The following is a 12,372-nucleotide window of genomic DNA, read 5'->3' as shown; positions in this document are numbered from 1 at the left end:
GGTCTGATTTAGGCCAGATGGTAATAAGAGTGTGGCTGTCAAAAACCAAGGGGCTATACTTGAGGAAGGCCAAATGCTTGGTTTCCTTTCTCTAAAAAAAAAAGAGTAATAATTTACACTGGGATAGCTGAAAAGAATCCCAAATTCATTTATTTGTTACTTGGCCTATGGTTCCTATTTTGTGTTTTGTTCTTACTTTAAAAAAAATGTTTGGAGCTGGTATATGTCATATACTCCTCCTTTAAACTGGATTACAGTCTGAGCCACTGTTATTACTTCCACCAAATGCTGGTTCAGAAGGAGAAACTTGTTATTATCTTTGTGGGGAGGTTCATCGTGCTCCTCCAGCATCAGCCACTGCCGAGTGCCATCTGCCCTGCCTGCCCACATTCCCACCTGCTTCTCTTCCTATCTCTGTCTGACACCCACCCTTGAGTATGTTTTGGATCTGCAGCTAGAGCAGGAGTACGTCTGCTTTTGTCTCATTGGAAGTCCGCTCTCTCCTGACCTTCTGCTATCTTTTGACTAAGGCCTAGAGGAATTATTTTCCCTGTTTAGGTGAGAGTTTAGAAATCATGGTAGAGGTTACCGGGGGAGGTTTGCAAAAGGCAGATCCTTGGCTCTGTGAGCCTGAGGATATAATGGCTAGTGGATCTTATTATCTACTTTGAAGTAGCCAGTCAGTTTAATATAACGACAAGGGGTGAGTTTGGGGTGACATAATGGAATTGGGTTCAATATTTGCTCAGTTCAGAGGGCCCTGAATTTGACCAGAAGGTGGGTGGTTGGTGTCTGTAGCTGGGCCAGTTGGTTATATGAGGAGCTAGAAGGCAGCGTGAACTTCCCACTACCCTGAGACTTGAATTTTTGCTCTCAGATGCTGACCCTTTCGTGCAAGGTTCAAAGAAGGTTCAAAGAAAAACTAGAAGGAAAACTTGGGTCACTTGATATTTTCTCTAGCTCTTGTTTTCTTTTCGCAAGGGCTGGGTAGCAGAAGCACAGGACCCCCATGCAGAGTCCAAATGCAGTAATCAGAACTATCAAACTACCATTTATTGAGCACTTACTGTGTCCGTGCACTGTGCTGAGAACTTTTTACATTTAATTTTTATTGTTAAAATTATCAATATACATAGTTTAAGGAGCCAAGTACTTGTGCAAAGTTTATTACACAAACACCGGTGACCTCCCTTCCTCCCCGCCCCCAGCATTTGCTCCTCAGAGGGAGCAGGCTCAGTGTCCGATGCGAGTTTAGTGGACACAGCAGCACCGGGCGCAGGGGCTGCACTCTTCCCTCCTTTGTAGTTGCTGCAGCAGGAAGTACACACACCGGTTCTGTGATTTGCTCAAGGTCATGCAGCTAAGAAATGGTAAAAACTAGGATATGAACAAAAGCGAGTGTTGTTAACCCCAGAGCCTGCTCTCTTAACAGTGTACTACATTGCTTCCCAGTCATAAATAGTGTTCAAGTTCATATTCTTACCAGCTGCGCTAATAGCTGTGGGCTAGGGAGAGAGTGCTTTCTATAATAATAGTGCTACATTTCACGTGAAGATCAAGCCAATTGTTGACTAAATACTATATGGCTTCTCTACTACTAAAGCCCCGCCCCTCACAAGCTTCTGTGGCAACTGTAGAAACCAGTCTTTCTCTCTAGCCTCCCATGGGAAGAGTCCCTAGAACCTCCATGGTCACTTAGGTTTAGATTTTTGTTGACATTGAAATTTCCATTAAGTCACTCTTGTGACGGCAACACCTATATCTCTCAAAGTCACAAAACCCGTCTGTATTTCTTTATTATTGTCAAAAGATACAATGTCGAAAGTTTTACTTTTCTGGAATGAACCTAAAATCTCCCTTTGAACATGCTTAATATTTTAGACTAGAACATACTCAGGGGGCTACCTTATCCCCTTAAAAGTCAGATGTTATTTCTGCAAAAGCTATCTAGAGAAAGTGAATTTTAGGCAGAGGGACAGCCATTACAAACCCTGAGGTTGAGGTTTACCTGGTTTGTTTAAGGAACAGAGTGAAGGAGGAGGAGAGTAGAGAAAGATGAAGTTAGAATATGGAAACCAGATCATGGAAGGCCTCGTGGGCCCTTCTAAAGCTTTGGACTTTTGCTGCGAGGGCAGAGGAAACCATTGAAGGCTTTTGAGCAGAGAGGTAATGAATAAAGCCCCTGCCTTTGGAAGTGGGATGTAAGTGAGAATGGAGTGAAGTTGACACCAAGGTTTTTGGCCCGAGCAACTACAAGGACGGAATTGCTATCAGCAGAGAGGGAAAAGGCTATGGTAGAAGTGGAGAGAGGGGAGCGCCTGGGTGGCTCAGTCGTTTGAGTGCCTGCCTTTGCCTCAGGTCATGATCTCAGGGCCTGGTATCGAGCCCCACGAGGGGCTCTCTGCTTAGCAGGGAGTCTGTTTCTCCCTCTTACTCTCCGCTCTCGATCTCAGACAAAATCTTAAAAAAAAAAAAAAAAAAAAGTGGGGAGAGGGCAGGAGTTCCATTTTGGGGACACACTGGGGATTTCTTTAAATATCCAAATGGAGATATCAAGTGTGCTTTGTACTCCAAGTTGCATATAGAGTTCAGGAGAGAGGTCTGGGTGGAGATAAAAATTGTGGAATTGTGACATGGATTGTTATCTAATGCTGTGAGACTGCCTGCAGTCCACTAAGTGATGAGTGTAGAACAGGCTTTCTCAGCCAGAGTGCTAAGACTATTGACACTAGGCCAGGTGTGTCTTGAGGCAGGGAGTGGGGGTGTCTAAAGGCATCATAAGATATTTAGCGGTGTCCTGGCCTTTACCCAGTATGTGGCACAGTACCTCCCCAAGCCCAAGCGCAACAACTAAAAATATCTCCAGACGCTGTCAACTGTCCCCTGGGCATGGAGGTGACAAAATCTCCCTGCTTGTGAGCCATTGACGTAGGTACAGAAGAGGTCCAAAGACCAGACTGGGCTTAATACTCTCTGTCCAGCATGTGAACAAACCACTTTATGTTACTCAAAGCACATTTACTGTACCTGTTCTCAGTTCATAACAGTCTCATGACTTCTGTTGTTATAGTCTTCATCTGACAAAATAATATGGAAGTTGTAAGTGACTTGCTCACATTCACATTGCAAATTAGGGGTAGAGCATGGACTGGTACCCAGGAACCCAGTCAGAGTCTAGTGTTCTTCCAGGCCACATTCGGATGAGGTTTGCTGGCAGAAGCAAAGTCTGTCGGTTGTTCCCTGAGGTTTATACACTTTTTGTCAGGTTGTAGAGACTTCCTCGTTCATCTTTAGGAGCTCCAGAAGAATTTGTGACCAGGGAGGAAGCAGTGCAGAACAGAGGAACCTGCCCCGTTTGCTGGCCGATTAGAACGTTCTGTACCAGAAGGGGATTGTCAGGAAACTCTGGTTTAATGATATTACCATGACTCTCTTTTGAAAACCCAGAGGAGCCAGGAAAGTCCTCCCAGCTTTGCTGGTGTTTGCATTGGCATGGGTCATGTGTGCATTTTAAAAATAAATTAAGCAAACACTGCAAGCCTTAGAAAATGTCTTTTGTTGTTTGTAACATTACTGTCTGACTGAGAATAAAAAGTATCTCCAGGAACTCTCCCTTTTGTACCTCAACAGCTTCAAAGCTGTTCAGCTCCATTTTATTTGCTTTGGGGCTCTGAGCATTGTTTTAGACTGGTCTAACGCTGGGCAGTCCTGTAGCTGAAGCCCAGGCCAGTGTTCCCAGGATTGCCAGAATATTTTATTTTATTTAGTAAGGGTGCATTTTCTTTCCTAGGCTCTGAATTTCGCATTTTAATTTCTAATGGAAGTTTTCAAAGTCGAACTAGTGAAATTATAGGTTCAAACAGATAAGTGAAATGCAGAAGTGTGAGAATTTTATAGATGCTCAGGTTTCAGATAAGTTGTTCTCAGCTAAGTCTGCTCTCACTGGGTTCAGGCAGGACAGGTGTGGAACGCAAGGTTATGAGCTGGGAGCTGTTGGACCTCAGGACGGAAACGTGGGCTTCCTTAGAGCTCAACTGCAAGGGAGACATTTTCCAAAGCTGCGGACACGTCCACTTGCAAGTTTGCGGGTCTTGGCTTTTTGCTGTGATTTCATTACCCAAAGGTCAGTTTAAACTCTGCCTTATACAGAGATAGCTTTGATATTATTGAGTTAATAAGTGAGGCCTTCTAGGTGCTCGACCCATGCTAATCCTTATCTTCAAAGAATTTCCCGTCTGACACGTACGTGTGACTAGCTCATAGGAAAGACTAACAGCCAGTAAGGAGTATATTGAGTTCCAGTTGACTTTTAAGTAAGTGTTCGTATGAATTTGGACAGAGAAGGCAGTGGTACCTTGGCAGATGATAGGTTCAAACTGAATTGGAGGGAAGAATAACCGCACGTAGGAAGGCCCAGAGGCATCCACAGGCAGGGTGTGTTCACGGGACACTGGCCAGCCTGGCCATGGAGTGCGTGTGCTTAAAGGGGGTGGAGTGAATTTTGAAGGAAGACCTTTGAAAGCCAAGCAAAGGAGAGCCAGTGTTTAAGGTGGAAGGAAGCAGAGTGACAACAGTGCTCTTCAGCAGGGCAAGATGAAGGCAAATATGAGACCAAGGAGAGTCCCATTTATTCTCCTACCTTAATCAGCCAGACTTTGGGGCGGGGGAGCAGGCAGGGGTGATTTTGTGAATAATTGTAAGAGAGGAGAGAGAACACAGTAGCTTGTAAGGAAGGGGTAATTGATGGAAGGTTACAGGAATTCACATGGACATTCTAAGAGGAAATGGGACGAACAGCCTCACCAGTGCTTCAGCAGAACGCGCACAGTCAGCCTGCACCAGTGGTGACAGGGCTAGGAGCTTGGATAAGCTGCTCTCCTGTTGGGTAGCCTTCCCAGGGAGACTCTTACCAGATCTTTCTTACTTTTTAGGAAGGATCTCTCCCCCGGGGGGCGGCCATGAGAGAGCTCTGTGTGCCCGCCTCCCACCTGGATTCTAGCACGCTTGCTCACAGGTGGGATTTGGGAGCTAGAATATCAAATTGCAGATAACTTTTTCTGAAGTCTTTACTGAAAGGGGAAGTCCAACCCAGCCCCAGTATCCTCCTTTAAATAATCGGTTTTCATTCACAATGATGTTCATGTTTTATTCTTTATGGTGATATTCTTCATTTGCCCCAGGGTAGATGAATGCTCTGGGAGTTGCCTTTGGCCGTGGGGAGCTCTGGATGGATGGGAGGAAGACTGGAAGGAGGATGGAAAGATGGGTGATGGAGGGAGAGTGAGGGCTGCATGATGAAGGATTGGATGGATGGGTAGAGGGAGGACGAATGGACAGATGACAAGGTCCCCAGCAGGACTGTAGAAGTTAGTTAAGAGCAAGAGGAAAAAACTGTTACAGAGGTAAGTATAAAAAGTGGTTTTGCAGGTCTTTTTGAAAATAAATTCATACACTTTATGACTGAGTCAAGCTTTGGAGCAGTTTTGGCACAGACAGAAAGAAGACTGTGAACGGACCTGCCCTGTGGTTTGCCCTCATGCATAAAAATAGGTTTCTTTTCTTTCCTTTGGCTGGTTCTCATACTCATCCTTAGCCAGTGCATAAAATATGTCTTTGAAATTTTTGAGGACTGTCCCAAGAGGGGCTCGAACACCAACGTGGAAGCGTCTGCTGCAGTTCTTGTCCCACTCGCGTGGCCCTGCTCTTCTAGTTGGAAACCGCCTTGAGCGGTCAGCAGCCATGGAGGGAAGGGTCACGGTTTGAATATTCTTGAGACAGCCCTCATCACCCTGCTGGTGACTCTGGTAGAGACCTGATGGGACTTCTCATTAATGAGAAACTAACAGATTGTTAGCATAGCTCCACTGGGTCAGTGGAGCCAGCCGTGTGAGCAGGGCCCCCCACACCGTGTTTGCAGTACAGGATCAGGACAGAACTTAGTACTAAACCCTGTATTCTTCTGTGTTTGCATTCAGTGTACATAGTGGTACAAAAGCAGCACTAGGCGGACGCAGTGCTGTCCAGGACTGGCACAGGAAGTGAGGAGGAGAGGGCCCAGTGGTGGTATCTGATGCTGCCATCAGTATACACGGAGAGCATGTTACTTCGCTTGCCCTGCCGCATACCCTCCTGTCTTTCTGTTAACATGTGTGAGCCCTTTTATTTATTTAAATCACAAAGAAGAGCAAAATACAGACAGATATATGAAAGTCTCCCATGTTGTGGTGCTTTATCTAAACAACTAGCTTTCAGATAGAAAAAGCATAGCCCCAAAAGCCCTTGTAAGACACCCTTGTTTCAATAGGCTTTTCAGCCTCCCCCCCCACCCCGGAACGTTAAATGTTAATAAACAGATGGCTCACCAGCGCAGAGTGTTCACTGTCATCCACTCGTTCGTGTTACTGACACTTGTGGCTTACTGGACACAAGGCATCAAGAATCGGCAGAAGCAGCTTCCAAACCCTCTTCAAGGGCAGCTTGCTCTCCTGGTAGCCCTGTGCGTCCTGCCATTGAAAACTGATGGAGGAACTTTAAAAAAATATTCCAGCCGAAACCGAACTAGTGTCCTGTCTTTTTAAAAACACTTTAGCCTACAGTGAGTGTTTTCTCTGAGTGACAGTTTTAGTAGTCTTTTGGAAAAGTTACTGCGATTTCTCTTTACTTTTAAGAGAACTATTGCAAGTGCGCACTCAACATAAGATCAGTGATAACCAGATCACTGGCTGGGGGTGACTCTGCTGGTCCCCACGGTCAACTATACTGTTATGAAAAATCAGAGCAAGATTATTTTTAGGTTTGCTTGAGAACAGGATCACAAGTACTAGATCTTAAGTTGTCTTTCTAGGAGGTTGTGGTGAATGGGACTGAACTTATGCTTTATGTTCATAAATGTTGTCTTCTAAAAGTATTTTAAAATATTTGAGAATATTAGCCAAATGATGGCTCTCAGTTGTTTCTCCATGGAAGTGCAGCTCAGGACCTGGCCCAACTACTGTGATGATTCGGCTGGCTTGAGGCCAAGGTCCTTTTCCCAGACACCAAGAACGGAGAGGCATCTCTGTCTTAGCTGGTGGGTTTGGTGTTTCTGTGCTGTAAGAGAGGGCTTGCCTGCTGTGTAGCCAAGTAGAACTTGGGTCCCAGGGCTCACTGCTATGACAGGTATTGAGTGAAAAGCTTAGGGAAGACTGAGCACATGGGCAACACTTCAGTCCCCGTGGACCTAAAGGCTGTCTCTCCTTTGCCGGGAACACTTTCCTCTAGCAGATGCAGCCTTTGAAAGTCTTGAAAACTATGCAGCTCAGGTAGGCGCTGGGGAACTGGCCTTTAGACCCGGAGTCAGATACAGGACTTCTTTTCAGGGTTTGATTATTCATACCCTCTATTAGCATGGATAAAGCCAGCCTTGCTGCCAGTCCCTAAGTGCTGAGAAGTGATTCTTCACAGAGAGAAGGGCAGCCTTCTGCATCAGACTCCTGAGATTTGCAGTCATGCCTCTGGCCTCTATTTTCACTTGAGTCAGTTTAATCTAGGGCTCTGTGGTAACTACCACCTGATGCCTCTATCCCTGTTTTCCTTATTAGAAGAGGCACAACTGTTTGAGGAGAGGTGTCATGTGATACCAAGTTAGTTAAAATACTTGACCTTTACTTCTCCTGTGGATAGAGCTTGAAGAGTTGCTAGGCCCCAGAAGAAAATAGACATTATTGCCAAATCCCGCTTTTAGGCTGGGGTTGGAGACATCAGCCGCCAGAACCTGTTACACTGGGTCTTGGAACTCCAGTGGAACCTGAAATGTGGATGGGCCTCCCACGTCCAGTATACCTCCATCCCACTGTTAGGAAAGGCACTTCCTGCTTGGCCTCCTGCCATAGGACACCCTGGACAGGCTGTTCTTGGAATCTCTGCCAGGCTTTTCCTCCACAGCTGGTATTGCATTGCCTGTGTTCTCTTGATCCATTTGTAACACCTATAATCCTGCATGTGGGGAGTCTAGATGATAAAGTTGTTTTGAAATAGAATTGGCTCCTTCTCCCTTCCTCGAAGTGTTGGTAGTTAATTTGGCGGGGTAGGTGGGTGGGAATAGAGTTTGTTCTCAAGCCACCTTTCTGCACCAGTAGAACATCAAAAACTTCCAGTATGCCATTCTCTGGGTGAAAGGGAATTAGGCAGCATTTTCCCCCACAAAAGGCATAGAACCTCAGCCACTAAGAGGATCAAAAATCCATAATCTGAGCTAGTTACTTACCTCACTGAATGTCCAAGGGCGAGAGCACTCGCGTGGAAATCTGAAAATGCTCACATGCCTTTGTTCCTCTCTCTACCAGTTGCAGAGGACCCCTTTTATTTACCATAAAATGGAAATGTGCAACAGCTCCTTGGCAAAGTCATGAACTCCCTTCTCCAAGCACTCCAGACAAGTCATAAGGCTGTTACTTGCATTATAAAGGCCCACGTGAAGTATAGGGAACTTTGGTCTGGAAAACAGTTAAATTTAAGGGGGAAATATTTCATAGAAAACAAATGCTGTTTGTTTTTTGGGTTTTCTTTTGTCTTTGCATTTTTTTCCGTGCACAGAGACCTTTGAGCATAGTATTGGTTCCAACTCTTGTGGGAATTCTAGGCGTTTATTGCTTTCCTTGGATTGTTCTGAATGAACAAGTGCTGGGAACTACTGAGCGCAGTTTGTTTTAAGCTTCTACACTTTCTATTTCTGGTGCATGTGACCTCCGACCAGGCCCTACAGAATGGAGACAGAGAGCTCTTCACTCCCCCAGCCCACCCTTGTTAATCGGGTGGTACATGGCCGCTGAGATGATTCCAACCTTAGCTTGTCTGCTAGAGGCGTAGTTCGCTTGGGGACTGGCAGACACGGGGCCATTTTAAACATCACTGCTCTTACCAGTTCTGTGCCCTTGAGTGGGTTCCCTCTCTGAGTTTGGAGATCTTGGCTTATCTCAGTGGATCTTTTTGAGAATTACAAAGAATAGGTTAAAGTGCCTCAACAGCACCTGGCATGTTGTTGATGCTCCATTCGCACTGGCCTGCCCCTCCTCCAGATTCGCCCAGTAGGGATTTCTTTGGTGATAACCACCAAGCAGCTAGGAACATACTTCTGGTCTTTTGAGGCTTGATCTGGAGGAGGGAAAAAGATCAAAAGTGATTTCAGTGCCTTCCCCTGAAAACACTACAGAAACTTTAATCTCATGATCCCTATTCTTAGCAGATTTGACCTCTGGCCTAAGCATGACCAAAGTAGGGGCTATTCTTTCTTGAAGGCCTGTTTTTCAGCCTTCTGAGCCATGCACTGCATTGACTCCTAGGACTTTTTAAAAAATATTTTATTTATTTTACAGAGATACAGTGAGAGAGGGAACATAAGCAGGGGGAAGTGGGAGAGGGAGAAGCAGGGAGCCTGATGCAGGGCTTGATCCCGGGACCCGGGGATCATGACCTAAGACAAAAGCAGACGTTTAACAACTGAGCCACCGAGGTGCCCCTGACTCCTAGAACTTTAAATCTTGGGAAGATTTAGAGCGGAACCTGAGCTCCTCTTAGGGAAAGGGACCTTACCCAAGGTCACTTGGTGAGCTGGTGCAGAGCTGGGAGTAGAACCCAGATCACCTCTCAGTTCTGCTCCAACTACATTCTGCTGCAGTGGGAACGGGAGGGTCTTGCATCTCTATCCTGACCACCTCCAGAGAGTCCCACCTCCCCTGAGACCTGGGACCTTGGAGCCTGTGACCAGATGGTGGCATGACCCCCAGATACTTGTGCCCCCAGGCCTAAGCAGCTATCTCAAAACTTGGTTTTGGAAGGGCCAATATTCCTCTGACTCAGAGGTGTCTGACACTCCAGGTAGTAGGCTGGGAAACACCTGTCCTCTTTTAGTTATTAATTCAACAAATTTTTATTGGGTGCCTGTTGGGCCAGGCATCATGCTAGATGCTGGGGAAATGGAGGCAAACAAAACAAAGTGATACTGAAAAAGATTCTAATCACTGGCTACCCTGCAGCCAAGCACTGTTTTCCCTGCACAAAGAAATGTGTCTTTTTTTTTTTTAAAGACAAATTCTGACTGCCTGCATCCCATCAAGCTAATGGGAAATTTCATTTCCGTCATTCTTGTACCTTCTTATTCTAATTATGCCTAGATTCGGGATTCTTTTTTTTCTTTTTAAGATTTTATTTATTTATTTGACAGAGATCACAAGCAGGCAGAGAGAGGTGGGGAAGCAGGCTTCCTGCCGAGCAGAGAGCCTGATGTGGGGCTCAATGTGGGGCTTGATCCCAGGACTCTGGGATCATGACCTGAGCCGAAGGCAGAGGCTTTAACCCACTGACCCACCCAGGCACCCCTAGATTCAGGATTCTTAAGGTAGTTTTCAAGCATCAGCAAATTCCCTCCAGTCATTTATCATGGTTACGGCTGAGACACCTGCTCTTGGTACCCATTTGGTCCCTTTGGTCCAAGGGCCCCGCTGCTTGTAAGCCACTTTAGGGTGTAGAACACTAGGGAGGCTGGTCACCTGTTAATTTCTGTCTGGCCTCCTAGGTGCTGGCATTGGCTGGGTCTTTCCAAGGAGCACACTCCTGAAGCAGGGTGGGAAGTTGCAGGGAGACACAGGTCATTCTCCAGCAAGTTCATGCCACTGCCTTTGGTCTTGGCACATCTTGGTGTCTCATCCTTAACATAAGGGAGAAGTGAGACTATGAAGCCTTTTCCACCCAGACAGGTGGCACCAAAAATACCTTTGAGAATTGAGGGGAGAGGCAATGTGGGAGAATAAAAATCAGACTTGAAGCTTTGTGCAGTGGCAGTATCTTAGCCAATGAGGTTTATCTGAGGTGCGATTATTGCTAATTGAAAAATTAGACTTGGATTTGAACCTTGGCTCTGCCTTTTCCTACCCATGTGACTTGGAGCAGGTCTTTTAGTCTCTGTGGTCAGATGGACATGAATTAAAGGAGTGTGGGAGGGGAACCTGGGTGGCTCAGGGGCACCTGCCTTTGCTCAGGTCATGATTTCAGGGTACTGGGATCAGCCCCGAGTTGGGCTCTCTGGTTGGCCAGAGCCTGCTTCTCACACTCTCTGTGCCTGCTTCTCTGCCTACTTGTGATCTCTCTCTGTCAAATAAATAAATAAAATCTTTAAAAATAATAATAATAAAGGAGTGTGGGAATCCTTACTCGGCTATGGGGTGGGGTTTTTGTTTTTGTTTTTGTTTTAAAAGATCTTTATTTATTTATTTGACAGAGATCACAAGTAGGCAGAGAGGCAGGCAGAGAGAGATTGGAAGGGAAGCAGGCTCCCCGCTGAGCAGAGAGCCCAATGCGATGCGGGGCTTAATCCCAGGACCCTGAGATCACGACCTGAGCTGAAGGTAGAGGCTTTAACCCACTGAGCCACCCAGGCGCCCCTATGGGGTGAGGTTTAAAGACAATGTATGCAAAGCTCTGAGTACCATGCCTGTTACCTAGGTGCCCAATGACAGTTCCCGTTTCTGCGGCAGTCTTATTGTTGGTATAAGGGTCATTAGCCAGAAGTAGCCTATGTCTGAGGTTAAGGTGCAGAAAATGGTGGATGGGGATCTTTAGCAGAGAGGTTGAGAACTTGTTGTCCAGCAGGAAGGCAAAGTTGGTGCTGATGCAGCTGTTGAAAGATGAGGACTGTCCCCCTGCACCGCCTCCCCTCTGCCCGGACGGCGTGATGGAGTGGGACTGCCTAGCAACTGGCAGCGCTGAGAGTTGGCCTCTTGGGGTTTCGCATGGCAAGGACAACCCTCGGGCTTTGTCTGTGCCGTGGGGCTTCCTTCTGGCTCACTGGGGACCATAGATTCTTCTTCTACTTGGTTTGATTGTCAAGTTGTACCTGCTTTGTTTACCATCACTGACTGTGTTCACTCTCTTCCAGGGGCTCCACGGGCCTTACCCCTTCGGCCAGTCTTAAACGGGCATCGGCAAGAAGAAAAATTAACAAAAGACAGAAGGCCTGACTTTGGGGTGGGGGGGGAGGGCAGGGGGTTCCTCTGGATTGCAGACCACACCGCATGGACCCCTGGCTCTGACCGTCCCCCCATCCTGGAAGAAGAAGAAGAAGCAGAACAGACTAGTTTTGAGTAAACTCAGTATGCATGTGTGAGTGCTGAATCGCGGAATGGTGTTGAGGCTACTAAGAAGAAACCCATGCAGCCACCTTGGGTTTTGTGTATTAGGCGTCAGTCTAACAAGTCATTAGGTCACTCGGGAAGGAAAAAAAAGTTTCAAATGGGGGAAAAAAAGCCATCTTTTTAAACAAAAATTATTTTGCCTACAGACAGGTTGTAGTTTTGAGCACATGTTAATTTTTTCCCCTTTCCCCACTTTCCGTTTTTT

The 12,372-nt window shown here is 46.3% G+C and overlaps 1 protein-coding gene and 1 pseudogene across 2 annotated transcripts in view; both read left to right on the top strand.

Moving 5' to 3' along the window:
- The window catches only part of ILRUN (inflammation and lipid regulator with UBA-like and NBR1-like domains), an 88,812-nt gene extending 76,673 nt beyond the window's left edge, over positions 1–12,139 (top strand). For both annotated transcript variants that reach the window (XM_032864274.1, XM_032864273.1), the window contains one exon: positions 11,912–12,139. In XM_032864274.1, coding sequence (XP_032720165.1) covers positions 11,912–11,947 — 36 coding nt within the window. In that variant the 3' untranslated portion in view covers positions 11,948–12,139. The remainder of the gene's footprint in view (positions 1–11,911) is intronic.
- Positions 10,801–10,949, top strand: LOC116871788 (annotated as a pseudogene).
- Positions 12,140–12,372: the final 233 nt, after the last annotated feature.

The sequence above is a fragment of the Lontra canadensis genome, unplaced genomic scaffold (genome assembly GCF_010015895.1).
Source record: "Lontra canadensis isolate GAN:19392208 unplaced genomic scaffold, GSC_riverotter_1.0 scaffold27, whole genome shotgun sequence".
In the NCBI taxonomy this organism is placed as follows: domain Eukaryota; kingdom Metazoa; phylum Chordata; class Mammalia; order Carnivora; family Mustelidae; genus Lontra; species Lontra canadensis.
This window is presented reverse-complemented; position numbering and strand designations above follow the sequence as displayed.